At 40.7% G+C, this 27,546-nt stretch overlaps 2 protein-coding genes across 4 annotated transcripts; one reads left to right on the forward strand and one right to left on the reverse strand.

Moving 5' to 3' along the window:
- Nucleotides 1-2,569: 2,569 nt before the first annotated feature.
- cbarpb (CACN subunit beta associated regulatory protein b) lies at nt 2,570-19,310 on the reverse strand. 3 transcript variants are annotated; one of them, XM_030727611.1, is made up of 11 exons: nt 19,162-19,310; nt 18,021-18,221; nt 17,026-17,097; nt 15,603-15,742; nt 11,785-11,846; nt 10,489-10,651; nt 9,845-10,016; nt 9,387-9,509; nt 8,671-8,905; nt 7,942-8,131; nt 2,570-6,909 (listed from the first exon to the last, which is right to left on the reverse strand). In XM_030727611.1, exons 3-11 carry the CDS (start codon nt 17,071-17,073, stop codon nt 5,376-5,378), a joined length of 2,667 nt encoding a protein of 888 aa, XP_030583471.1. In that variant the 5' UTR covers nt 17,074-17,097; nt 18,021-18,221; nt 19,162-19,310; the 3' UTR covers nt 2,570-5,375. The 3 variants fall into 3 exon arrangements, with proteins under 3 accessions (XP_030583471.1, XP_030583472.1, XP_030583473.1); XM_030727612.1 differs by having other exon boundaries at nt 19,166-19,270; XM_030727613.1 differs by having other exon boundaries at nt 2,571-6,900.
- Nucleotides 19,311-19,933: 623 nt separating this feature from the next.
- Nucleotides 19,934-25,615, forward strand: atp5f1d (ATP synthase F1 subunit delta). Its single transcript, XM_030727614.1, has 5 exons — nt 19,934-20,179; nt 20,907-21,060; nt 22,188-22,276; nt 25,154-25,283; nt 25,479-25,615. The coding sequence occupies exons 1-4, from the start codon at nt 20,063-20,065 to the stop codon at nt 25,274-25,276; spliced, it is 483 nt and encodes a 160-aa protein (XP_030583474.1). The 5' UTR covers nt 19,934-20,062; the 3' UTR covers nt 25,277-25,283; nt 25,479-25,615.
- Nucleotides 25,616-27,546: the final 1,931 nt, after the last annotated feature.

Consider the following 27,546-nt stretch of genomic DNA (forward strand, 5'->3'; position numbering starts at 1 on the left):
TTAGCCCATGTGGTTCAAGGTTCGACATGCTGTTCTCTCAGACATGCTCTTCTGCACGCCTTGGCTGTAATGAGTAGTTATTTTAGTTTTTATTGCCTTCCCATCAGCTTGAAGCAGTCTGCTCATTCTCCTCTGATCTCTGGCATCAATAACGCATTTTCGCCCAGAGAGCTGCCGCTCACTCAACACATTGTCTTTTTAGGGCCATCCTCTATAAACCCTAGAGATGACTGTGCAGGAAAATCCCAGTAGATCAGCAGTTTCTGAGCAGTTAAACAGGTGTTCCTAAGTGGCCTGTGCACACATTTTCATGTCTTTGTGTAGCTACATTTGTTAGTATAGTCTAGCACACTGAACTTTTTTTGTACAGCCCTGGATCGACCGCCCACTTTAGCTAGTTGATTATAAATGCCAGATGAGCATTTAATATGTAACGACTCTAAGGATGTATAATTGGGTTTTTTTCTCAGTGGCTGGTGACTTGACAGAGATTTGGAGATGGATACTCCATGTGAACAACCTCAAAAGATGTTTCGTTGGATTAGCCACACAGCATCGACGATGAAGTGTCTGTACGTACTGAAGGAAACCCTGAGACGTCTGGCTCAGTGAACGGCTGGAACATAATGGAGACAGTGGTGGTGAGCTTTAGGATGATGCAAAAGAGTGAAACGTGCACAGAGGAGAGGCAGTCTGAGACCGAAGCTGTCTCCCTCTTTCAGAATAGATTAATGTCAGGCTCCCCAAAGCTTCACATTCACCTCCCACTTTTTGCTGAATGAATGTCACTTTTTATAGTCTGTGCTTTTCTCCCTGCTGTCTATCACCATAAAGCACAAAGTGATGTGTATTAAATCAGTGCACTGACAGTTATTTGACTAAGGAGAGTACATCATGAAAATTGTATTTTTCCACGAGGACAAATAACATGAAACAATCTTGCTTAAGGGAAGAAAACACAAACTACAAGTCACACTGGTTCTCAGTTTGTTTTGATATCAGCCTTTCCTTATTGCTTTGACTGGTTATTTTCTACTTTGCTTATTTATAGTGATAGCACTCTATCTACTACATTACTTCTAGAATATTTTATTCATGAAAATGGGAATATCTGCACTCACATAGCCCTTGACATATTATTTCTTCAGTCCTTTTAAAATGCATACCTAATGAAGCAGAGGACGTCTCCCTGCAGTCTCTTCCATCTCAGCCAGCAACACTCTGCAGTTTGCTTTACTTTGATATATGGTTTTGATTGGTGGGTTGGCGGTATCCCAAACTTTGATAAGGTAATTGTGACTTCTGTACAGGATGAGTCAGGCTTTGCATTAATCTGGATCACTCTGTTTCCATCACTTCACAATCTTGTAAGTTCACTGGAGGTTTCTTTTAAATTAACCTCAACCCCACACATTTATACAGAGCTGTTCCTTTCCTCCAGGAGTCCTTGCAGTAGTCAGTGAAATAGTCATTAGTAAGTTATTATGTGTTTGCGATTAGGATTACAGCAGTGAAAACTAGAATATCACAGTATTCCATCATTCATTTTTTATTAATTTATTTTTTGCAGTGTGGCTCCATAGAAGGTAATCTAGTGAACATGAGCCCAAGTTATTAGATTATTTTTCATGAAATCTTCAGCTGTGCTGTTACAGTCCTTAGAAGATGAATTAGAAAGTGTTTGCAGATGCACTGCATCCCTGAACTTACTTAATAGAGCTGCATGTGTGAATAAAAAGGTCCAAATTAGCTGCATCAGTCATGAAACGACCTTTAACCTGCCAGCTCCTTAGTACATAATCTACAGAATGTCCGACTGCACCATAGTGCGGGTATTAGTTCATTTGTCCAGTTGTCATATGTCTTGCTTTCTGCATGCTCTGCACTCTCACCTAAACAGAGTAGAATATTTCCACTAGTGAGAGTGTGCATCAACGAGACAATGGTCAGACCTGATTCTCTCCACACTGTCTGGAAGTCATGTGTGGAAGAAGCTCTACTCTGTTGATACGTTGACATTTCCCTTTGTTCCACCATGAGATAATGACTGAGTATATCAGTAACAGATTCCCATAAACTCTGGCGATCCCTCAGCTTTTTATTCCATCACTGGGTCAAAATGTTCCTAACATGCTTCCATGGTGTGGGCTATATCTTGAGTTTTGATCAACTTTTCTGTCTTCTGCACAAGCAGTGGCATAGATTTTTATTTTTTTGTATTTTACTGCTCCCTTTTCTAGTTTAAGTTGTACACCAAAGAGACAGATTACAAGGTGTGAAGAGGAAGGCAGCCATTTGAGAGGTTCCCTTTGTAGATCACAGAGAGGATTTGGCTCTCCTCTCCCAATTATTTGGAGGAGGTGATAAGAAGAGGCAAGAAATCAATAAGCAATGGAAAAAAAATTAAATGAGATTCATGAGAGGGAACCTTATCTGCAATCCTTTCCCACGCCTTGATTAACAACCATTCCCTAGAAATAAGGCACGCTATAACCAATTTTGCTTCATTCATTTATTCACAGATTGGAAAACAAGCCTAAAATAACACTTTTTTAAAATTATTTGGTCCCTCAAGGCTCAGTAGATTTGGATCAACAAAAGCAAAGTTGTTAAGAAAATGTATCTTTTTTCCTTCGAGAAAATAAGCAGTTTACTAATAAGCAAGGAATACAGAAATACTTCTACTTTCAAAGAGATAAGTCCCACAAAATCTCATTGTTTACAGCATCCTAGAATGACTTTTAAATTCCATAAAATACAAAATCTCTAGTCTTACCAGCGTTTTGACTTCTGCATTAAACATAAACTGCATTAAATATGGACTAGATCAGTACCATCAGTCTGAGAAAACATGAAAATTTGCACTAAAATTTGTACTCATGCAGACCAACACATGGCTATGCATCAATGCATTTGTCAGGCTACTGGTTAGTTTACAAACACCATTTACCACAGTACCCCCAGTTATACAATATCTGTCTAAACCTAATAAAGGATATTGATATACTCTAGCTCTTGCGATATTGTGCTTGTACACACAACAAACTGTAATATTTGTACAGATGTACTGATTTCAGTTCAACGCTTAGTGCAGTTTTCTTTGCCGTTGCCGTCGTCTCAAACTGACTAACTTTTGAGACATTTTGGCTTTTGATCTGTGGAAAATGCAGCTGTTTTTTTTTTTTCTCTTTAACAAGAACTGTCAGAATGCACTGAATAATTATCGGCAAGGAGGTGTCACTTCCATCGTAACTGAAAGGGGGATTGTTGATATTTTATTCTCTTCCTGCTTACTAGCACCAAGATAAAAAGAACATTAATTGATGGTACAAAATTGTTCCAGGGCATTGTGGTTTTTAATTGTGACATAATTGTTCAGCATGTGTGGGAGAAAGAAAGACAAGAGCAATTAAAAAACCACTAGGCTCCCTATTCTTTATTTCAGTTCACCTCCTTTATTCTCGGTCACTGTTCTCCTAATGAGAAACTCAGCCTCTGCCTCAGAGTCCACTTAGGAGACTTCTGTCACACGCAAGAGAAAGATCTAATTTGGGCAGACTGGAAAGGAGCATCATCATCATCCACCCAAACAAACAGAGGAGGATAATGTTTGTTGCTTGGATATTTCAGTTCAATTCTTTCAACTGTCTGCATGGCAACAACCTTAAAGGAGGAGGACAGGGAGACAGGGGATACAAGGAGGACTCCCTATTTCCTTGTATGATTAATATTCAACACCATCTTCTACAGTGTTCCCCTCTCTGCATACTGCAGACATGGAGAGCCTTCTGCCAGTGATCAGCTTGCTGCTGCTGATTAGGGTGTAAGAGTAGATTATTACAATAACACTGCTCATTTCTTGCATTCTTTGCCTATAAAACATACATAACAAAACAAACACAATCTAATGTTTTATATTTTAGTGGCAGCTCCAGCTTGTTGTTTTATTGCAAATATGAAGCAAAATAGGAGAAAAAAAAAAAGTTGACTTAAACACAGATATGGCCTTTGTTCTGATAGTTTTATAACCTTTCAGGAAGTTCTAGGCCCCCGAGGGAGGAATCTACTGCACTGTCAACTTTCTCAAGAGAAGGAGAAGAGGAGGGGGGGAAAAAAATCCTAGAATGTCATATGTTGACAAATAAAGCCTGTTTTGTAACCCCCGCCCCCATGCACAGGAGAATGTGCCTCTCTGATGAATTCAATAATAAATTGATGTCAGCTTTCATGTAATTTCCCTTATCATGGCTGTAAACGCAAGTCTGGCTCTGTTCTCATTGTCAGGGCAATGATGCCCAAAGTACTGAAAGTTATAGCTTATGGAGTTGTATATTACTGAAAGATCTTTGACTGATAAAGACTCATTATGCCAGAGTGCTGGAACCTGTCTAGTCTGATAGTTCTGCCTGTTGGCACAGGACGTCTCGTTTTTAAACCTGCCACACTGTCAGTTTTCATTGCCATCTATGCAAGGCAGATGTACAAAATATATTACTACTCAGTAAACAAACTGTTAGACGTAAACAAGAAATTTGTCACAAAGCTGAGAAGCATTTTTCAGCAACAGACTTAGTGATAGAGGATGTCTTCCATTTGATCTTTTCTGGCATTTCAACTTTTTCTTCATCTTTTCTGGCCTTTTGTCATCCTGCGGATTCTTCTTGAACCCACTTGGTCCCAACCGACTGGCTGGACACCACTGATCTAAACAGCCACTCTGAAGTGCTCTGTGTAAGTAGCATCTTTCATATGGGTCAATTTTTAAAAGGAACTGAGTCATTATTATACTTTTTCAAAAGGTCTGTGGTGTCCTGTAATAGGTCAACATCAAGATAATTTATGATTCACATAGTTTCATTATGATATTATAACCAATATTTAGATTCATAGATATGATATAACTACAGCTTTTACTCTCCAATAATGGACTCTCACAGGACTGTAGGTAACTGTTTTGCCCACTTCGATAGCTTTCGACTTGTCTAATAGCACCTGGTTTCACAGTGGATAAAGGAGTACAGAGGCCATACCAGCTCTCAGCTTCATTTACTTTTACTGGAGAGCAGCGACAGTAAGACAGCAAAAGAGGCATAAAGAGAATACACACAAAGAAACACTTAATGAGGAAGCAGTTATTTCTAAAATCATATGATTTTTGATATGTTGATGTTAGTGAACTGTAAAATGGGAACATTCAGCAGCTTTGTAATGCTAACACTTGCACAGAGAGATTGGATACATTTCTGGTGGATCAGCTGTAGGTGTGGTTGTCTGAAAATTGGTGTTTAATTTAAACTGAAGCAAGACAAACCGAACAGAAAAAAAAGTGTGTATTAGCAGACATGAGGTTGATGAGGAGGACGATTGGAGCCCTGCTACACTGGGCTGTGGTCCGGAGAAGCGTGTGTGGTTGTCACGGTCACACACTCAGTGGCTGTGTCCTTGGTCCGGCGAAGGCCCGTGTACAGCCTCTCATCCAGGTTGGCAGTCAGTTTGTCTGTTAGCTCTGCTGTGATGGTTTGTGGACCGTAACCCGAGGAGTCGAGTAGCTGAAGCGAACGCTCATCTGGGGGTTCAGGGGGGTGGCTAGACTGTTTGCTGTCATCCTGAGGATCAGGGAGCTCACTCAGTCCTCCATCTTTCTCAGAAATGGAAGGATGAAGAAGTGAAGGAGAAGAGGTTGTGTGTTCCTCAGTGTCTCTGATAGGGACACCCTGCACGTTGTCTTTTCCTCCATCCTCAGAAGTTGTGGGCACTACCTTTGGAGTTTCAGGAGTGCTGCTGGTCCCGTCACTGGTTTCCTCATCAGGAGCACTGACGATGCGGGGCAGCGTACTGTGGTAGCTTGTGTCCAGGGGATAGTTTACACTGTCACCCCTCCTAAGAGGGGTCCGCTGTCTCTCAAAGGAGGACTGGAAGTGTCTAACACCAGGATCGCTCCATTGCTTGTGGCGTTGCCATTGCTTGCGTAAGTGGATTCGGGACCGGTGCTTTCTTAGTGGGGACTCCTGCTGGTCAAACTGAGGGTCATGACGGAGGAACTCATGGAAGAGTGCATCCGTCTTCTCATCTATGCTGTAGTCTCGGTGGTGCAGGGATAATGGTTGAGGTGGAAACTGCACAGCTTCTCGAGGAGTGAGCACATGACCATATGGAAACCAGCTCAGTGAACCAGCACCTGTTTCAATGGAAACTCCTCCACTGGCACCCAACAGCAACTCTTCTTCAGGCTCCTCCTCAAAGAGATGAGACTCAAAACTCTCACCTATTGTGCCAGTTCGCCCTGCATTTGTGAAATGATGCCTTTTCTCGTGGGCTGTTCTGTCTTTGGGGCTGCTGGTGATGCTGCCACTCCCAAATAATCGCAGGTCTTCTGGACCTCGAGACGGAGCCTCTATTGACGCATAGCCGCTGTCCATCTGCAGTAATTTACGAGTCCCTGTTTCTCCGTCATTGCTCCCTCGCTCTGAGTCTGTGCTTCTCTGTTTCTTCTTTTTTGACTCCTTCACCTCCATCTTCTCATCCACATACACAAAGAAGTCCTTGTCTTCCTCTCCACCCTCTCCCTCATCCTCTAAATCCTGGGATGGGTAGCTGGGGAGCCCTCTTTCTGTGTCTGTTCGTCCGCCAAGTGAACACACACTGTCAGCATCACTGCAGACTGAATTCCTGTCATTGTTGCTGCTCTGGTCAGAGGCGGCGTACTGTTCAAGAGTTGCACGTAATGTCCAGATGTCTCTGTAAAGTGACTGGGGATCCTGGGGATCAAGGGGATCGGATGGGTTTGCACTTTCCCTTCTAGCCAAGAACAGTGCTTCCTCTTGGGGATCAGGGGACAGGCCAATCACCCCTGGTCCTCCATGGCTGCAGCTGGGCTCCACCATCACCTCTACCTCTACCCTGTAGTATCCGCGCAGGGATGGAGAGATGAGATAAAATGAAAAGAAATAAAGAGACGAGGAAGAAGAGAAACAAAGAGACATGCAACACAAGTGTCAGTGAGCATTTACCTAAATGACACATTCATCTGAGATATGGTTGTGTTTACAGCGCACACAATGATTATCATGACGTGCAATGGCTGCAGTTGCATGTCTGTTAACTGATCGTGGCTGAGCAGCTGAAACTGTGTAAACCCAGGAAAAGTGTTTTTATCTTGGGGCAGCAAATTTGACGTAGACCTAATGCACAGAGCATAACATCACTTGAGTAAATGAGCATAAGGATCATTGCATTTTTTTGTTCACAGAAATTGATTTTATTTCCAACAGTAAAACAAATGTACACTGAAGACATTGATTTGTTCCATATTCAGTGTAAGAAAATAAATAGTTATATAAGAAAATATGTATGAAGATTGGCAATTTTTGTTGCATAACATAAAATTCTGCAAAACCTGCACTGCTATAATTGCAAACTTATAATAAAACTGTACTTTTGAGGACATCATTGCATTATCATGTCAGCGATGAATGGTCTCTTATGCCAGATATAAACCCCGCGTCCCAATTCTCCACTCCACTCTGGGTTAAAAGAGCACTCAAGGAATCCTTTACCTGTGGTTTCAACTGTTTTCAGAGGACAGGTCAGACCGTGGCTAGAAAGTATTTACAGTCACTCAGCATTGTTTGATATAAGGCTAATTAAGGTTAATAGCAAACAAGTAGTCTAAAAAAAGACGAGGACAGTTTCCAAAGAAAATGTTTTGATGATGGGTTACAGTTGAATTTACGTGACACTGTTGGTTTGATTGTTTTGTATCCTGGCTCACTTGGCATGAACATAAAGGAACTTTTATGTTAAAGTACAGCGGTGGAGAATTAGGACTTTGAGTTGTAGATAACTGTAAGTACTTGGCACAGGTTTTCTAGCTGAAATAAAGAAATGAGTGCAAGGCAGCAAAGCAGTGGACGGGATGAATGGCAAGGGAATTAAAGATACCTGCCGAGGGAGGGGGGTGGTGTCGAAGGAGGCGAAAGGAGGCGTGTGGTGGGCTGGCTAGGACAATAGGCGACATCATGGGTGCGGGCAATGTATTGGATGAGGTCTATGTGATGTGCATCATTGTCATCCTGGTCCATGCTCTCACTGGCGGCCCGCTGGCGCTGGAACTGTCTCCTCTTTGGAGAGCCTGGCTCGTACCAAACATGAAGAAAGAGCTGTCAGTTATACGTGTATGACAGCAGGAGCGAAGTAACATTTAATTCAGCAGAAAGCTTCTATTAACTGTGGAGGGGATTTTGTGTTATTTTTTTGGTCCCTTGATATAACAGAAGAAGCAAGCCCGGGGAAGAGCAGGGAGAAGTGTGTATATAGGATAAGGAGGATCGGGGTGGAGGATTTACTCAGGGGCTCAAATTGATTTGGAACGACCGATCTTTGCGTCACTGAGCCATCTGTCTCGTATGTTTGTGTGTGCATCTCCACCTCAGTAAAAAGGCAGCTCACAGTTGGTTGCTGAAGCCTGCTGCTTAACCATTCTATGTTTACCATGAGAGAACGCCGGCACAAATACTTAACACACAAATAAATCAAAAAAATACAAGTCTAATAGCATAATTTTATAAACAGAAAGCCAGCAACAACTACTGTACTCCCCTGCTGCATTGGCACAGATTTTTCTAAAAATAATTTGACAGAAATACTTGCAACACCATCAAGGATCTTTACCTCTGGTGTCTAGACTTGAGGCTCTCTGGCTGCTGTCCAGCTTCCATTTCTTGATTTTGAAGTAGGGACTGGCCCCCTCTAGACTAGCATGGCGCCGCAGTTTAGTAAGGAACTGCAGCACCGGCCTCTGGCCTGCACCGCCACTAGCAGGAGAGGCACCGCTCCCTGCCGCCGCCGATTCTCCCACACTGACACTGCTGCCTCTGCCCCGAGGCCCCACTCCCATCATTTCAGTCTGAGCAGAGAACAACATAGTCAGAAAGAAAACCTGCCAAGAGTAGTAGTCCGTGTAAAATCATGTTTGACAGTGATGTCCCTTGTTTACCCATCAGCCATCATTCTTGTTGGTCCTCCCTCAGGCTACGTGACCCTCTAATGCCTGTGTGGATGACTCACTTCTTGACTGGCTTGTGGGTGTAATGACTGACCGACTTAAGAAAATGTATCACTCTACAAATAACTAATGATTAACTCCACAAACTTCATGTTGACCTAGATTCTAATTTCATGTCTAATGTTTTGTTGATAGAGCGAGTGCTTACAGATAATTTATTTGCATACTCAGCACCTGGAAGGCCTTTGGATTCATGCATTTTTAATGTTTGGCTCTTCAGCAATAAAACTGTTGTGTGACACCAGCCTTTGTACAAAAAATATTTCCAAGGTGATGTAAAAAATAATATATATTTCTATATTTTACAGTAGTATTAACTTACAGGAGTGGAGCTTGGCTCTTTGGTGCTGTCCACCACAGAGTTTAGAGCATCTCCAGGGAGAGGACAGCTTGGAGTGACACTCAGGCTGGTCAATGCTGTTTGTGGCAAGGGACACAGCATTGGCTGCAGGGAAGCACACGCGTAAAACTTTGTTACCTTATGAATAATTTGTTGAGCATTCACGCTGTTTTAGAAAAGTTTATTTTTATGTTAAGGTAACAAATATGAATGAACTTCAAGGGCAGATTTCCTCACAGGCTGCCATCCCAACACCCATGATTGAACAGCTTTTGCTAAATGGAAAATTAATGTTGAAATGATCCCTGATCCCTGTGTTTGGGCTCATTAGGTTGACACATTTTCTTGACCTGACCCAAAATAAAAGATGTATTAATTGGTTCCGGTCAACACTAACGACTAATGATGCATCAGTACTAATAGCAGGTCAAGGCTGTCACCTGGAAGATGGAAAGGGCTGACTTAGCAACCGGGCGTGTTGTCATCGTGATGGTGTTCTCCGCAGAGTCGCACTCATGGATGGTGACTATCTTGAGGGCCGGAGGAGGTATGTGGAGGTTTGTAAGCCGGGCATTCTTCAGGTGGTGAAAGTCGCCCTCGGTCAGAGTGTACCTGATGTGGACAGCACTGAGTTAATTAAAAGCTATAAATCCCTGCAAGATAAGACATAAGTTGCATGACTTCTTCATAAGTTTTAAATCATGAAGCTTATCCTCGCACAAAAGGCAAACAACCAGGGGAGATATTTGACTTCAAACCCATTAGAGCTACCGCAATTTCTGGATTTAGGCTTAAAAAATTAAAAAAGAATTACCATATTAGACTTAGGGCTTTAAGAGAAAAGTAGGGCAGTGAAGTAATGACAAAGGATGAGAGCTCTTTGTGTCCACAGCATACATAATGCAGGCTGATTTCATTCTTAACGCTAAAGTAACAGAACGAGTGGGACACAGTAAAAGGTTTACATCCTTTGAGCTCACAGAGAATTAAGCGTGGTGCAAACCTGCAACAATGAGAGCTGAATGCTGAATTAACAGCACAGATTAGCAAATGCGGGCTTCTTTGTATGTGTTGGCTTTCTAACCTGCGGCCTTTCTCCTGGGGTTTCTTGCCGTGGTCGAAGAGCGCAGCCTCATTGAAGGAGACGCGACGGCCTGTGGGGCCTGTGGAGAGGAAACGCTCTGTTTCTTGGTCATGAGAGCTGGCCATGGACAGGCAGTCTGACTCATCCACCCTGATGGTGATTTCTACCCAGAATGAAGGAAGAGGAGAAAGATAATTACATAAACAGAGGAATTACAGAGAAGAAACAATAGCAGAAGGACAGAACAATAGAAGAACAATTTGTAGTTGACAGTAACTTATATAAAGTAAGTGTGTGAGTCTGTAATGCTGGTCTTTGAAGAAACTGCATTAGTATAAACTGAAAATACTGGAACAGCATTTAAGAATCCCACTGAGTTTGATGTGTTTAACTCCAGTCTCACCTGTAAAACACATTAACTCACTCACTGGAAATCACTCTCTGCCTAAAATGGACTAGTGCCAAACTTTGTACAATCATGCTCCCAAGACGACGTTCCCTACAGACTTTCATCTCCTTTTTTTGGACCTCTATGAAATTTATCAGTGTGGTTTTGAGTAAAATGTCTCCCCAGTTATTTTAATGGATTGCCTTCAAATTTTGTAAAGGCATTCATGTCCTCCCTGGGATGAGTTAAACAGACTCTTGTGTTGGGTTCATGTAACGAGTGGTATTTAATATCACAATAGAATTAAATTCGACATATTACAGTGTTGAAGAAAATACGCCTGATTCAAATCCCCATGTGTACCTCTCTTCCTTCTCTTTTCCTCTGTTGTGTGCAATAAAAATATCAAATACCTTGACAAACTCTGTGCTCAATCAGCTCCATATATCTGCTCTTTATATAAATATGTGTAGACTGGCTGTTAAAGTGAGGTTAAGCATCTTATCTTCAGACAACTTTGTGAGCATCACTATGATAACATTGCAAACTGCTGACCGGAAAAACTAAATAAAATGCATTATAAAAGCAGTGTGGTGCAAATCTGATGCTGCCTCTAATAGATCATGTTCATTGGACACAGATAGCATTCACTGGTCCCAAAATGTCAAATCGTGTTCCAGGAATTGCACAGCTATTTCAGCTAATTGGGATGAGATCACAATATTTTAATGGAATAGACATTACACAATTGTGCTGATGTGATAAAAATATCCATCCCATCATCCTATCTTTCCAGCTTCCCTATCTCCATTACTTCTCCCTCACTCACTTACTTGCCTCTTTATCTCCTCCTCTATCCCTCCCTCACAATAATTCTTCTTCTTTTTTTGGCACTTTTTTTTTCTTACCATGAGTGGGCTGTGACTCCTCCACATAGGTGTTGTTGGTCTTCTCAGGGTCATCGCTGGCCCTGGGGCACACAAAAACACTGAGATCAGTGCTGTGACATGATTACCCCTGAGGTCTGTCTTTCATCTGACAGACCCCGCTGCTGCAGGCAGCCACCCTGGATACCACAGAACAAAGTCTTATGATCAGCGTCATTGTTTGACCTTGAGTTTAGTCAGAATGATGCACCTGGGGCCAGATGCGCAAAATTCTGTGACGATTCACGTAAAACTGTGTGTTCACACAAAAGCAGAAGTGTGAATTTGTATTATTTTTGTCCAACTCATGCATGTCCTTCCTTTATACAGCTCCATCACCATAAAATCCAGTCCCATCTTTAGCCACAAAAGGATTTGACTACTCCATGATATAACAGTGCGGTTTCAACCACAGGTTATTAGACAAAGGCAAATAAAATAACTGCAAAGAAAAAGCACATTTTCACTGAATCTTAAATTCAGACACTCATCTTAGAAATGGAAAAAGGTCCTTGTGTTATTTGGTGGTGAAATGCAGAGGAAAGCCTTTCTATTTTTTTCTTACTGCCTTGTAATATTAAATTCTTTATACATATAATTGTAAATGCTGAGGTTCTCATTCATAAGTTATATTTGGTGGTCTGTCAGTTCAAATTAAAGAGGCCTGGCAGAAGTTAAAAAAAAGGAATTGTGAGACAACAAAGGTCTTTCAGCACCTCCAAAGCAACCGTCCTGATGCTCAACCAGCTATTTAAAATGACCACAATTAATTCCTTCAAAAAATAAATAAAATAATAAGAGTCTGATCAAATTTATTACATACTGAATTCTTTACAAGATGTGAATGGGACCTTTTAAATATTAATATAGAAGCACGTGTCTGAGCAGATGTAAATTAGAAACGCAAGCTCTGTGAAAAAAAAAAGAGGTTTTTTTTTTTCATATTAAAGATGACATATTATGCTTTACCTTATTCTCTGTCATAAATATACTGTTACAATGGTGGACACTCATATTAAACATGGGCAAAGTGTCAAATAATAAACATTCAGTTATGTACTGGTAAACTGTGTGGACCGAAGGCTCAGGCTTCAGACAGCTCCATCCCTTCAGTTTCTGACACTTTTCTCTTTTCTTGGCTTTGTATGATGTCAGTTAGAGTAGCTACACTTGATATGACACACAGCTCTAGCTGTGAGCACAGAAGCCCTACCCACCTGCCTTTGAAATATTCTTTCTTCTGATTGGAGGACCCATTTGCAAGGGTCATCCAATCACATGAAAGCTGGAGAAATTAGGAAGGAAACTGAAATGCATTATTTCACACGGGGGATGAACTCTGCTTCAAGTCCCTTTATAAGGTAAATAAGGATTATTAGGCTTGCACTGCTGTCTTCACTCATCTCTTTGCACTCCCTGTGTGTGCATTTAATCATTAGTATTTATTAAACTCTGGCTCTTTCCTCCATAGTGTGTCTTTGGCCCGTCTCTCTCTCTGCTCTCTTCTCTTTCACCTCACCTCCAACTGGTTGAGGTGGATGGCTGCCTCTCCCCAAGCCTCTTCCAGTTAAAAGGGAATTTTTCTTTCCCACTGTCACCAAGTGCTTGCTCATACAGGGTCATGTGACTGTTAGGGTTTCTAATATTGTAAGGTCTTTAACTTACAATATAAAGTGTTTTAGGGTGACTTGTTGTGGATTGGCACTATATAAATAAAACTGAATTGAAATAGAAATGTGATTATTTTGAAGTGAGCCATGGAGAGCTAATATAGAAGAATCCAAGAATAAAAATGTGCAGCAGGAAATTAGCATAACAGGCCGAGTTTAAAATGTTCCTGCTTTCTTTTACATTTCCACTTTATCATAATATTGTCTCAAAAAGCTCTTTAAACAACAGCTGGAAGCATGCCTGTGCTACATACATACTTCCTTAATAAATGCCAGATCTTGACTGGGAAAAGGTGTATGCATGGCTTTTATGCAGAAAAAACATCTTGAAGCATGTATTGTCACTCTGGAGCCACCTTGAAGTGCCTCTCGGCACTTATTTGGGCATTTTCCAAACCTATTTTAATATCAATGGCCAACATCACCCATCAAATCTTATATTTCTGGTACATTTATACATTCAGCTCCTGGACTTTATGAATATACTTGCATGTGAACAGCTTACAAATTCAATGATCAAACAGCTATCAGGATAAGGAATTAGGACTGAATGCTGACTGTGCTTTTTATATAAATGGTCAACCTCTTGCGTGTATAATCAATGAAGGCCTAAATCATTGCCAGTAAGCTGATAACCTTAAGGGCCAGGGGACTTCTTGAACTGATAAAGCATGATGCTTTATTGGATTGTACGCTTCCACTCATCTTTAAGGGCACAGAGGAGATACACAGTAAAGGTCATCTTGTTTAGCAGATAGAGTATCTATTAATCTTTAAGTATTTCGTTATGAAACCCTTTCTGTTTTAACATCTTTAATTGCTGATAATCCTCCACAGTGCTTCTTAAATCCCATACACTGGGTCTAGTTGATGAGGCAGAAAAAAAGAAACTGAAAGCTGTTCCAGTCGTTTCTCTCTATGTGATTCCTTTGTGCAGAGCTATGAGTTGCATGTATGTGTGCGTGTGTGAGTTGAGTTGTGTGGGTGTGAAGTGACTTAAGGGATTTTTCTATCCACCCAGATCTGTGCTTCTCCTTGTCTTTCATTTCCTTTGTGGCTCCTGCTTTCCCGTACAGGGTATGCCTCTGAGTTTGTGTGTATATATTCTCAGTGGTGTACACACAGCACTGGTTTGAGACGCAAGATTAATCACCGCCGATGGCGGCTATGAAATCTCATTACACTCATCATTTGTACCGGTCTGTCCCATTCGCCTTTCGCTCTCTCCCAGCCTTTTCACACCTCAGCCTCTGTGGTCTTTGTTTATCTGCATCTAGGTGCCATGCTCTCATGTATTCAAATGTACATGCTGATGTGTGCTGCTGTGGAGATGCACAAAGAGTCCTGAGTGTGAGCCATCTCACTGTAGAATAAACACGGATGCATCGCAAATAAATAAGCATGAATGTTGAATGTCTTTCCACCAAGGTGTTCTCATAGCAGCCCCATGGGAGTCTCAGCACTCAAATGGAAGACATGTATTATGAGTGCATGCACTGTGTTGCTCTGCTTTAACATGCTGAGATGTCTCAGCAGGGAAACATTTGTTTTTCTGCTACCTACTGCAATATAGCTTTCTTTTATCATAAAGATGCTTTCATTTGTTTGATGGCTCACTTTTTGCCTGTTAATGGCATCACACTGAAGATAATATTACAGGACACTGTTACCTTTATTTGCAATGAGCTTTATCTATTACGTATGTATACAGATTTGATATAAGTACTGGTTTGTCTCTAAATAGTAGGTGCAGTAAAGCTGAAGAAGAGGAGTCTGTCAACAAAATACCTGCTGCACAGTGAAAACAACATCTGTGCACCTGGATCTGCAGTCCAACGCACACTTTTTGTTAAAAAAAAAAAAAGCAAAGCAAAGTGTGGATTTCACAGGCTGTTGATTTAAGTTTGTGAAAATTATCAAGGATGTGGAGTTTGGTGTTATTGTGTGGTGTTAACAGGGACAGCAGGCAACAGTCTAAAATATTATAACGAAAATCAATGTCAGAATAAGCGATTACATGTTTCGTGCTCGGGCCCTAATAACACAGCACCGATGGTCACATGGACATGTGACCATATATTAGCATATTATATTATATTAGCATGTTAATACATAATTTTTGCATCGCACCTGGTACAGCATTTTCCTCCTCGACAGCAAGCGATGAGGAAGACAGATATGGATATCAGCGTTCCTACCAAAAAGATGGAGAGGATCACCAGGAGGAGCAAATAACCATCTTGCTGCTCCTCAACCTCAAGTGGGATCTCCTGAGGTAAAAAAGAGGAACCAACATTAGATAGATAGATAGATAGATAGATAGATAGATAGATAGATAGATAGATAGATAGATAGATAGATAGATAGATAGATAGATAGATAGATAGATAGATAGATAGATAGATAGATAGATAGATAGATAGATAGATAGATAGATAGATAGATAGATAGATAGATAGATAGATAGATAGATAGATAGATAAATCTGTTGCAAATTAAATAACAAGAAAAGAAGTAAGTGTTTTCTTGTTCTCAGTTTGGACATTAAACATGAGTACAAGCTCTCAAAGGAAACATCAAAGCACTGAAACCCTCACTGATGATTAATGTTGCATCTTTCTGAGCTGACAGACAGAGGCACCAAAAAAACCCACCCCCGCTCTTCTCGCTCAGTTTTCACCCGTTATTCCTACTCACACTATAATAAAGCCATACATATCATACCTGATGGTAGAAATAGCAACAAATATGCAACATTATGCAAAAGTGTGCACCTTTTATGTTTACTTTAAATGATTTACACACTTTCTGTGGCTTGAAACATGAACAGCCTGACACCTAAGCAGTAGACTAGATTTGCAGGCGTTTTACCTTCACACAGCGCTTCACAGTGGCACCGTGGAGTTCACAAGATTGATTTAGTCCTGCTGCTTGGTTGTTCGGCATAAAGTAAATCTATAAATACGACAGTGCGATGAATCAATACATGCCAGGGCCATTAAACTGTCTACAGTGTACCTTTAGCTATGGGAGAGCTCTCACAGGGAGGACCGCAGCTGAGTGAATTAAGCACATGTGAGGAGCGGCATCACTAAAGTTAAATTTAGCTTTTTTCTCTGTTTTAAAAGAAAAATTTGTTCCCGTTGTAGGTTTCTTTTGGCCCAAGTCAGAACTTCAAAGTCTTTTGATTAAGCGATAGATGACAAAATGATATAGGGATAACAGAGTGAATTTCAGAATGATGAGTATAGTTCTGAGCTCTGCGAGGTAGAACGCTCTGCAAGTGTTAATGAGCATTAGACTCTGACGTCACACTGTAATTTTTCTGCAAGGGGAAATCAAAGCTGAGATTAGATCAGAGATTTAATTATTTCAAGTCCAGGTCAGGATGTTCTCCATTAGCCAGTCATCCAGCCAGAAGAGAATATGAGGGAAAAGTATGGTTCTGGTGCTGAGCTGCACACAGCACACATATATACACACACACACACACACACGCATACAGGACATACAGGAAGTTTGAGAATAAGCCAGTGGTGAAAGGCGGACTTACTGTGGAGTTTTCTGGTAGGATGTTCCAGACGGTAGACTCATTGCTCATGGTCCAGGCCAACTAGAGAGTCCCCTGAGAGATAACACATGCACAAACACACACAAATAGACAAAGGAAATGACTGTAACTGGAGCTGTGCATCAAATCACAAAGTCAGCCTCCAAATGTGCTGCATTCTCTCTGTGTTAATAAATCCAAACATACTGGACATCTAAGTCTAAAACAGTCATACAGGCTGATGTGTAATGACATGGAAATTATTACAATGTGTAACTGTATGATAGCCAGTGGCAGCAAATAATAGTTTTCTCAAAACAGTCGTGAAAGACTGCAAGAAGAGGAAGAAACCAAATGTGTATGTTGTCCTTGTGCGCATGCGTCGGATCCGACAGAACAAGTAAGCTTTAGCATCTTGGCTGTTAATCATCACCCATAATTTCATATCAGTCCGAAGACTCTATCTGCCTCCCCCACACGCAGACACACACACACACACACACACACACACACACACACACACACACACACACACACACACACACACACACACACACACACACACACACACACACAGAACAGAGAGAAGCAGCAGCGCTTATTAAACACTGGCTCGAGCTGCTGAGTTCCACTACCGCTGCTGGCTGCTGTGCGTTTTGCTCTTACAGATCACAGCCATTAATTCTGGTACTGCTGCACCAGACGCCCACGCATACGCACACACGCACTAACCCTGGATGGATCTACTCACCCAGCAAGGGAGAAGCAACATGCCAGCAGCATTCAGCACGCCTTGCTCGCCTGCCAGTCACTGCAGCGCTCAACTTCAGCACCACAACCTGTAAACTATAGCCGAGCTTTGCTGCCAGCCCACCTAATGCCCTGGATCTACCGTCCAAGCATGACTAGTTTAACAGAAAGCACATCAGTCTGTGACCAGAATGCTTTCCTTTGCAGTTGTACACCACATCCTGCTTCCTACCACTCAGTGATCTTACCCTGATGGAGGGCAGTACGCAGCAGCAGCGGCAGCAGCTCTGAATGTGTGTGCCAGGCTGTAGCTCGGGAGTCTCCTCCTCAGCTCCCTTGCTGCATCCTCAGTCACCTCAGCGCACCCAGCCAACTGAGCCTGAGCGGCAGTCTTCCCCCTCAGGGCCGGCCCACTGGCCTCAGAGCAACAGGACGGTAGTGCTGCATGGCTGATAACAAACACATAGAATGATGCAAACTATTTAAGTAGTGATTAGTAGTGAGTTGTTATTAATGAAACATCAGAACAAATTCTTGTGAGGTTCCTACAACATTAAGCATAATTCAAATGACTTGCTATTTAAGATAAATGGAAAGAAAACATATCTAAATATCTCGTTGGTAACCAGATAGAAATAACATCCTACTTTCTACAGTCAAGAATGAAGAAATATATGAAAGTAAGCTATAAAAATCAGTGATTACTAACACTTTATTGAGGACTGCATACTTTTGTGTTGTTGCAAATCCTGATGATAGCAGTATTCTCAGAGCAGATGGCAAGACATGGGTGTCCCAGCAATACCGTATCCAGTCATGCTTAACAAAATTTCTATCTACACCAAGTGAACTACTGCTATCATACAGTCCAGCGTTTTCATTTTAATCTTTCGTCCAGTATCTTTAAAAATAATTACCTCATTACCGTTCTCCATAGAACAAAGTATAAATATGAGGGCTCTTTTTTAAGAAAAAAAAAACGATGATAAATTGTTTATTAAAAGAAATTCTTCCACTAGAGAAAGCATCCTTTTTCTTATTGCTACATACGGCAATATTTTTCCCAGCAAATTAATAGGCATTTGCTTTGGCAGATGTTTCCTACTGAAGGTTTAAGCGGATAAAAATCCTTTTCTTTTTAATTTTTTGAATGTAATCACATTGTCGAAGGAAATGAAGCTCACCCTTATAAACGGGTTTTACAAAAACAAAAACAAAAAATCCCCAAAACTATAAAGCCGGTGTCCGATCGGTTAATGTACATCTTGCTGTATGATTTGCATCAGTCTTGTCGGCGGCACCGACAGACAGAGAAAGGCAGCTCACGATTTTGAATTGGGTGCACGAGCACACACAAAAAGCAGGCACGCAGCGACGGTAACCACTCACCTACCCAAGTAGCCTGGTCCATGCAGGAGTGGAGGGGCGAAGTCAATAACGCAGAACTCTTCCGCGATCACTTTAATGTAGACTTTAAGGCTAAAAGTATTTATGAATGAAACCCCACCGCTTAACACACGCCCACCATCTAGTCAGAGGCGCACCACGTGACAAAAGGAGTGAGGTAAAGCCCAAATGATGGATGTCAGAAATATCCTGAAGCGCAGTTTAGTCTTCACAGCTGATTTAGAGGAGCCACGGAAGGCTACTACGCTAATGTAAACATATCATCCAGGCAAGGACAGGAGTCTCTTTTACGCTCATTAATTAAAAAAAAAAAAATTAATTTATTTTGAATATGCAGTCACTGACCTGCAAGAGTGGGAAAATTATCAAAGCATAAGTAAGCTCGCATACATCTTATTTACACGCGCGCGTGCGTGCGTGTTTGCGTTTTTGGAGCCCTGCAAATGGGATACTACATAAAAACTTGCTCCCCAAACCAGTCTAGATTCCGGTCTGTAGCCTATGTTTACAGGGTTTGGCGCCATCTCCTGGCGTCATTGACTCAGTATTTTATTAGTAAATACAGAAAATTACCGTTTATCTACATTAATTACTCTTCCCCAAACACTGCTCTCCAAACGTTTTCCTGTGTAACTCCAACAAGAATATCCATTGAAAGGCTAAAACAAGCGTTTAAAAGGTTCACAAAGGAGCAGTTTTTACCGTCTGCTAATACAGTGTTTTCCAACAGACTACGTTACCCTGCATTCTCTGCGCCGCAGCAAAGCCTGACGGGTAGCCTCCCGACGTCCTTGTCCTACCAACCGCACACTGACTGTCTTCACGCAAGGGCTTGGGGATCCCTGTCATTCACTCGTGCTTCACAGAACTAAACATTACAAGCATGATGGCAGCAAGGTTTCTCCGTCGTGCTCTGCCTGTGCTGAGGCAAGCTCGTTCCTACGCTGAGGCCGCCTCCGGTGCCCCGCAGATGTCCTTCACTTTCGCCTCCCCGACACAGGTATCAGGCTAATGTTAAGGGTATCGGCTAGGCTTCTCGGGCCCAGCTAACTTATCCAGCTAACCGAAAAAATCTTTACAGAAATTAAACGGTGCTTTTGGAACCATTTAGCAGATTGGTACTGGTCCATGCCCCCCTGCCATTGCTATATCTACACCAGCAGTTAATGCACGCATGTATTTAGGTGTGCGTTAGAGTTTGTGTTGGGAGCTTTAGCTGTGCGCCCTAGCCTAGCCGTCATTCATCATCTTTGACAAGCAATGTGTAGTAGTGCTTTAGCAAAACAGCGACTCTACAGCATTCTTCTCTACACTTTTATTAAAATACCCAGTATATTTTAAAACATATTTTATTTTTCAGATATATAATAAGATTCAGTGACGCTATTAACAAACCATTGTATGTTAAATGCTAAACTATAACCTTGAAGTACATGTTACTGGGACGGGTTTGTAGGTCCAGTTCAGTACACTCCCTATTCTGCAGCAGGATATATATGACCCAGTATTTAAAATAAAGTTCTAAGACTTACGTGTTATATCATTATGCATTAAAATGTAATTGTGAAAAATTGGATTTCAAAAAAATCAAATGTTTATTGGTTTTTATTGAATTCAAGTTCTTGGTTTTGCATCTGCATATTTGTTAATGTGAACTGAAGTTCTCTGTAAATTCATGTGTTTAAAGTGTTGCTGTTTTTTTTTTTCTTTTTCTTTCCCCATCACAGGTGTTTTTCAAAGAGGCCAGTGTGAAACAGGTGGATGTACCCACGCTTACTGGTGCATTTGGTATCCTTCCTGCCCACGTACCCACCCTGCAGGTGCTCCGGCCCGGTGTTGTCACAGTTTTTAATGAGGATGGCACTTCTGCCAAATACTTTGGTAAGCTTCTTCTTTGCAGAAATGATCGAATGACTGCAACTGGGCCTATTGTGAAGGGCCTTCATGCCAGTTTAAAGATTAAATCTTAAGTGCGTGCTCTGGTTACATTATCATTTAGTGTATATGCAGCTTTCTATGCATAAAAGTTTGGAGTATATCTTGATTTTGGAGTCATATTTTGTTAAAGCAGAGAAAAAAAATACACAAATTTTGTTATTTCTAAAAACATAGTAAACATTGAAAAGTGTCTGAGGCATAATTCTTACAGTAATGGTGGTTGTCTGTTTATTCATATTTGAAATCCTCTGAAACTTTGCACAAATACTGTTTGACTAAGGCTCACAAAGTAGAGATAGATTTTTTACTTTTTTTATTTATTTTTTTTAATGAATTTTCAAAATTTTCCAGAAATGCTGTACATTGATGCTACGAGTATTTAATGTGCAAAGCTCAACAAAATTCTAAAAAATTTTTTTTTTTCAATTAAAAAATTTGTGTAATGAATTTTTGAAATTTTGAAGATAAACAGTACATTCATTTTTAACTTCATTTATTGGCTTAATTAAAACTTGCTACAAGTTTTCATTGGGCAAATCTATACAAAATGCTGCAGATTAATTTTGTAATTTTCAAAATTTGTAAACAGTAAAAACGCAAGCACAATGATGGTTGACCTACAGCCAAATTAGTTTCCATTGCAGTATATCACATATTGTACAAGTAAAATGTTTGACAGTGGAGCTCTATGGGCCAGCAGCTCTCTTGTTTTGTTTTTAATTTTTGGTTTGTTTTATAGCTGTACTTGCCTTTTAATCTTGTGTTGTTTTTGTGAGAAAAAATATTTATCATGTCTAAATGAAATACCTTCAATATGGCAGGGTACTGGGCTGGCATTACGCTGTTACCAGTTATAGATGATCTGTTCATCTTATGATGGGAATAAAATATTTGAGAATTTGGTTTAACTGTTCAGTTGAGAGAACATTGGAGGAAGGCGTGGTTCTTTAAGGGCTCTTCCACATTTCACAGAGTAGAACGGTACATACACAGTTGAGGTGACTGTATAGTCACTGTGGATACTTACTGTATGTATATATGTGCGTGTGTGTGTGTGTGTGTATACACAGTGAGCAGTGGGTCCGTAACAGTCAATGCTGATTCTTCTGTACAACTGCTTGCTGAGGAGGCTGTTCCCCTGGACCAGCTGGACATTGCAGTAAGTATAGTGTTCACCTCCATAATAGCAACTCTGTTTTTCAAATTAGTGAGCAAATTTCATTTTTGGTGATTATTGCCACAATAAAAAATCCCTTTCAACTATTTAAAACTAAAAACTTAATTGTTGTAACTTCAATGTTTAAAAACTATTCTGACTTTTTCATTTACTTTGTATCAGACTGGATAGAATCACACCAATCTACACTCAATAAATGTAAAAAATATTTAGAATTTAGGATGAACTTCTGGAAAGTTTATCCTATTCTTCCGTCCTACTTAGACTACATTGTACTGGATGGAAAGTGTCCAGGAACGAGGGTTGTGTTGATTCACTGTGATGTTGGCTCAGTGGTGAGCAAAGTGATTGGCGATAGCATGCCAATCAAGGGGATTTTTAGGTAGTCTGCATCTCATCATGAATCTGCATCAATGTTGTTTCATGTGGTGTGTCCACATGTAACCAAAACTAGCAACACAGACGTGTCTGGGTGTGCCCGCACACACAAGTTCTTGCCCAAACTTCTGCGTGCTGTGAAATACAAAGAGGGCGCCTGGCAGGGTATAGTTTGTGTCTGCTCTCTGTTTCAACAGGATTGGGTTTCCTGCTTTAAGATTGTGAGGTCTTCCCTTTAATATGTAAAGTGCCCTGAAGTGACTTGCATTATGATTTGGTACTTGAAGAAAAGCATGATACAATAATTGACTTGAAATCAGATTGGGAAGCTGAGTAAGGACATTTCTGTGTGGACCAAGTAGCAACCAAAATGAAACCAAGGTAGTGTGTTGTATCACATAGGTGGTCTTTACAATGGAAAACCTTCAGTCAGTGGTTTAATGGGTAAAAGTTGTGCTTTGAAATAATAAATGCCACAAAAGCAAAGGTCAATTTGGAACCGTCATCACTGCAGTCTGGTGTAAATTTTTCTAACACAGTTCCAACTTGTATCAGGCTTTACAAGTTTCCCAGAGGTCAGTATTTAAAGAAGTCTTTATTGATTAGATTGTGTGACATTGTTCAGATGATCCTATAATTACATTCACCAACTCTTTATTTGCTTTCATGACCAATTATCTAATAGGTGCTTTGCTCCCCTCATTATTAACCCTGGTGGTGGTTTTGCTGGGCTTATGTTTCATGCTTTTAATAAGTTATAAATATAAGGGATCAATATTTGTGGCATGTAATGAGTCTAAACTCAACCTTTAATTAACGAGGACTGAGATTCAGTGTGACAACACACAGAATTGGTATTTATTAAACTCATTTTCGATTAAGCTTTTTTTTTATTTTAAATACAAAAATAAATGTTTGTGCTGTGCGATCACTCTGTGCTCATGGTGTTAATGCAGTATGTAATTTTTGAAATTGGTTTCATTAAACACAAATAGACACACATTCTCTAACAGTTTATTTAGATTGTAGAACTTAAATAAGTTGTGTTTAATCAGAAGGTGGCTGTTTTTGCTTAGCATCTTTATTTACACAAAGACTCTGAATTGCTCATGCATTCTAAATTTTTTTCTTCTCAACGTACGTATCTCTGTGCCTGAGGTGCCTTTGAGTGTTTTAATCCTCAGCAGCTCTGTTCTGTGAGCGACTTTGGCTTCTGACTTTTATGAGCTAAAGATGTCACACTGTGTCAGCTCAAATTGTGGGAGCGAGCAGCTTCTCCTCGGAGAACTTAAGAATGTTTTGTCAAAAGCTGTACGAGGAAGAAAGCTTTGAAACTCTTAAGTCAGTTTAAAATGTTTCCTTGTCTCTCACTCACACACACACACACACACACACACACACACATTAAAACACTTATATTTGTCATGCATGTTCAGTGACATTTCAATGAGCAACCTTTATTCTATAAGAGCTTAAACAGTGTGGACACAACAGTATTCATAAGTTGGTTGCCAATTCTTAGTGGATCTTTTATGCTTTAAGGTGATTTGTGTGATTGGTATCTATATATCCAATTTATTAAGGCTTATATAATTCCTAATTGTCCACCCAGGTCATGTTCTTTGACAGCAGAGACCATCCTTTGAACCCACACTTCATTATTTTCTTCTGATTTGATCTGCTGGGCTATTCAGCACCTCCCAGCTAATGATTATCCATCTGGTCAGTTCTGCAGTTGGACTTCAGTGTTGAGTCCTTGTTTAAATGTCAGTCTTGTTAATGCTGGGCTGCGTTACGATGCGCTAGGCTGCGTTGTTGTGCGCTCGCCTTAAAGGTGTCAGTTTGTGACCTTGGGCAGTGCCAGTGTCACTGTCAAGTTGACTACATAGCAGTAAATGAGTTAATTTTTCCTCATCGCCTTCCACTCTGGAGTAACAATGCACATGGGCCCGGTCTGTTAATAAGGAGGGAAAGGTCAGTCACTGTTGAGTTAAAGCAGATGTGTCAAATCCCTACTGGGAGACCTTTAACTTCCAGCTATGTTTGGCATTTCTCGTTTCTAATCGCGACTGTGACAAATGGAGCTTTCAGAGCAAAGAGGCAGTGGGGATTTTCCCTGCTCCTCTTTCTCCTCACTTTTGACGCTGTCTTTTTCCGCCTTGATATTCTGACTGTTACGTCCCAGTCAGCCTCAAAGGGGTTTTTGGGATTGAGTTTTGCACACTGTTTATTATGGTCTGGTGTTTCCCACCCTTGAATAAAAGAGTGATTGCATGTCTCGAGATGTTTTCGTATTCAAGTGAGAGATGATGGTGTATTTGATATTGCACGCTGCAGAACTAGTGTGGCATGAGAGGAACAATGAAACCGATCCAAAATCCTTCTACAATAAAAATATGCAGCTGGAATTTTTGGTTGTCATCTCTAGTGTTCCTGTTTTGCTTTTTAATGGTGACACATTCTGTTATTTTCTATTTTCAGGCAGCCAAAACCAACCTGGAGAAGGCTCAGGCTGACTTGGCCGGAACAACTGATGAGGCAGCGAGGGCAGAAGTTCAGATAAGCATAGAGGCCAATGAAGCCATTGTCAAGGCTCTGGAGTAGACCTGTGGTATGATCTCTCAACTCCTGCACCACGCTCTGTTTATTAGAAGAATGCTCTCTAATTTGTTTCATTTAATAGGATAATTATGCAGGACTGTATACAACTAATAATACCAAAAACGGAAATGTTAACAGGAAATTAATGACCACTTAAAGCATTAGGTTTTGTTTTCAACAAGCTCTTGTTTATTTTCCCTCCTAGGTAATCTTTTCTTTTGTTTTGATGGAAATTGATGGCCCATCTGTGTTTCCAGCTCAGTCACACCAATGTCCAGAAGATTCCATGCTTGCTTTGTACAGTGGATGAAATAAAAAAATACATTTATTTGGAATTACTTACTGGAGGACTTTCTGTCTTTGCTTTCTCGTGGTGCAAAAATGCTCATGTAATATATTTGGTGCACAAACACAAAGTTAGCAGTGTGTTGCAATTAAAAGCTATTATTATTAAATAGCTGTCATGTGTTGTGGAAAGTGCTTCACAAAAGGAGCAGTGTCTGTTTTTTTTTATTTTTTAAGATGGCAACTGATGGTAATTGATGTTTGCTGCCACTTGAGGGCAGCAGACATCATTTGTAGTTTACATAGTATTTTGGCTAATCAAATTTTTCTTCTGCTTCCCAGCAAACCACAGTTTCGGGGAAGTAACTGTTGGATTTGTTGTGTAAGCGCTGCTGGGTGGGATTTTTTTTTTTCGAGGTAAATCCTCAAGGATTCTCTTGACATATGTGTGGAAGCTCCCGTATTCAAAAGCTTAGTCATTTTTGCTGTTGCATTGCTCACATGTGGGTTGGAGGTATTTGGAATATTCTGTTGCTTCATTTAAATGTGTTGGCTGTGCTCGTTTGTTATGAGTGATGACTTCAGGCTTATGTGACAGAGCCAGGAAACGTCCTTCACTGTCCGTTCTTTGGAAAAGTGGGCTTTTCTTTTGTTTCATAACCAGCTCAGACTCACTCCAGGAGGCGCTGACCTCACTCACGTGCCCACTTCAGGCTTTCAGAGCATAAACTGCAACCAGTTTATTTTGAATGTCAAAACTCTCGCAGGCCCTTAAGAAGTGCGAGTATGGTGGAAGTAAAAGTGTTTATGCAGAAATGTTCTCATGATTACTAATGTGCATGGTGAAACTGCTGCATAAGGTTCAAAAACAAGAACAGGAAATTTTATAGATCATTTCCAGCACAGAATGAAAATGAGTAAAGGCAGATTACACAATTTTATTTCAAAACGGTCATCTTTTTCAGCGGATTTTACACAAGCTGCAAAGATCTGCTTGGATCAGTGTTTATTAATTAAAAAAAAAAAAAAAAAACTTCAGTCAACACCTCACACATCCTGCTCTCTGTTCTCCTTTCTAATCTGCCTCTTTCATCAAAACCTCCTCATCCCAGCTGCACACACACTTCTGAACAATACATGTACTCATCACTTAGCCCGAGGGCTTGGAGACATCTGAGTAACACTTGAGACAAACAAGATGAAACGGTTATGTCAAAACCACCATTTCTTTAATCCAGATTTATAATAGAGGATGTTGAAACCAGGAGTTAATCTGTTGTGTTTGTGCGCCGAGATTTTAACTCCGCTCGTGTCGAAAAGTGAGGAAGCAAATGGCCGCGTGCTTTCCAAGTGAACTCAGTTTTCTCTTGAGTTTCTGTGCCGTCGTGCAGCTTAAACAGAGCTGGATGTTCCATCTTTTCTGGAAAACAATGCCCTATAAATGAGGAACCAGTCCTTGTAGTGCTTCCAGTTTTTTTGTTTTAAACCTCTACTGTATGAGTTTGTAGTGAAAGATTTTGAGTTTCACAACATTTGCCTCTTCCTCAGCTACACACACTACTGAAGTGTCATAAATGAACTGCCTGACCCAAGTGTTTTAAGTGCTGCGCAGTGGTATAGAAACAGTGAAGTGCTGCATGTTGATAAAGGACGATGAGTATCCAATGAGAGCCCTTATTCAAGAGCCATTTGGTGATGTTTCAGGGCTGATGATGTATGTGACAGTCAGTTTATATCTCCCATGGATCACCACGTACTGTAATTAAAAGACTGCACTGTCTGCACCCAGGAGCGAATAACATGATACACACTATGACGGCCCATGGTGTCATATTTGAGTGGTACTCTAACACAAAAAACTGGCAGCTTCAGGAGAGCTCATTGGGTTGCATTTACTGAGTCAACCACAGCAGCAATAAAAGGGACCAACCCATGTGAATCATTGTGTTTAGCAATGATGTCATTGCTAAAATGCTTGCTCTAATGTA

The sequence above is a fragment of the Archocentrus centrarchus genome, chromosome 4 (assembly GCF_007364275.1).
Source record: "Archocentrus centrarchus isolate MPI-CPG fArcCen1 chromosome 4, fArcCen1, whole genome shotgun sequence".
Taxonomy (NCBI): Eukaryota; Metazoa; Chordata; class Actinopteri; order Cichliformes; family Cichlidae; genus Archocentrus; species Archocentrus centrarchus.

Bases quoted from the DNA above. Each gene is read 5' to 3' on its own strand.
- atp5f1d (XM_030727614.1), top strand. From the start codon at position 20,063: ATGATGGCAGCAAGGTTTCTCCGTCGTGCTCTGCCTGTGCTGAGGCAA. The intron at 20,180-20,906 runs GTATCAGGCTAA...TCCCCATCACAG, and splicing joins CTTTCGCCTCCCCGACACAG to GTGTTTTTCAAAGAGGCCAG. The intron at 21,061-22,187 runs GTAAGCTTCTTC...GTGTATACACAG, and splicing joins CACTTCTGCCAAATACTTTG to TGAGCAGTGGGTCCGTAACA.
- cbarpb (XM_030727611.1), bottom strand. From the start codon at position 17,073: ATGAGCAATGAGTCTACCGTCTGGAACATCCTACCAGAAAACTCCACA. The intron at 8,906-9,386 runs GTAAGTTAATAC...TTCTCTGCTCAG, and splicing joins AAGAGCCAAGCTCCACTCCT to ACTGAAATGATGGGAGTGGG. The intron at 6,910-7,941 runs GTATCTTTAATT...ATCCCTGCGCGG, and splicing joins CCACCCCCCTCCCTCGGCAG to ATACTACAGGGTAGAGGTAG.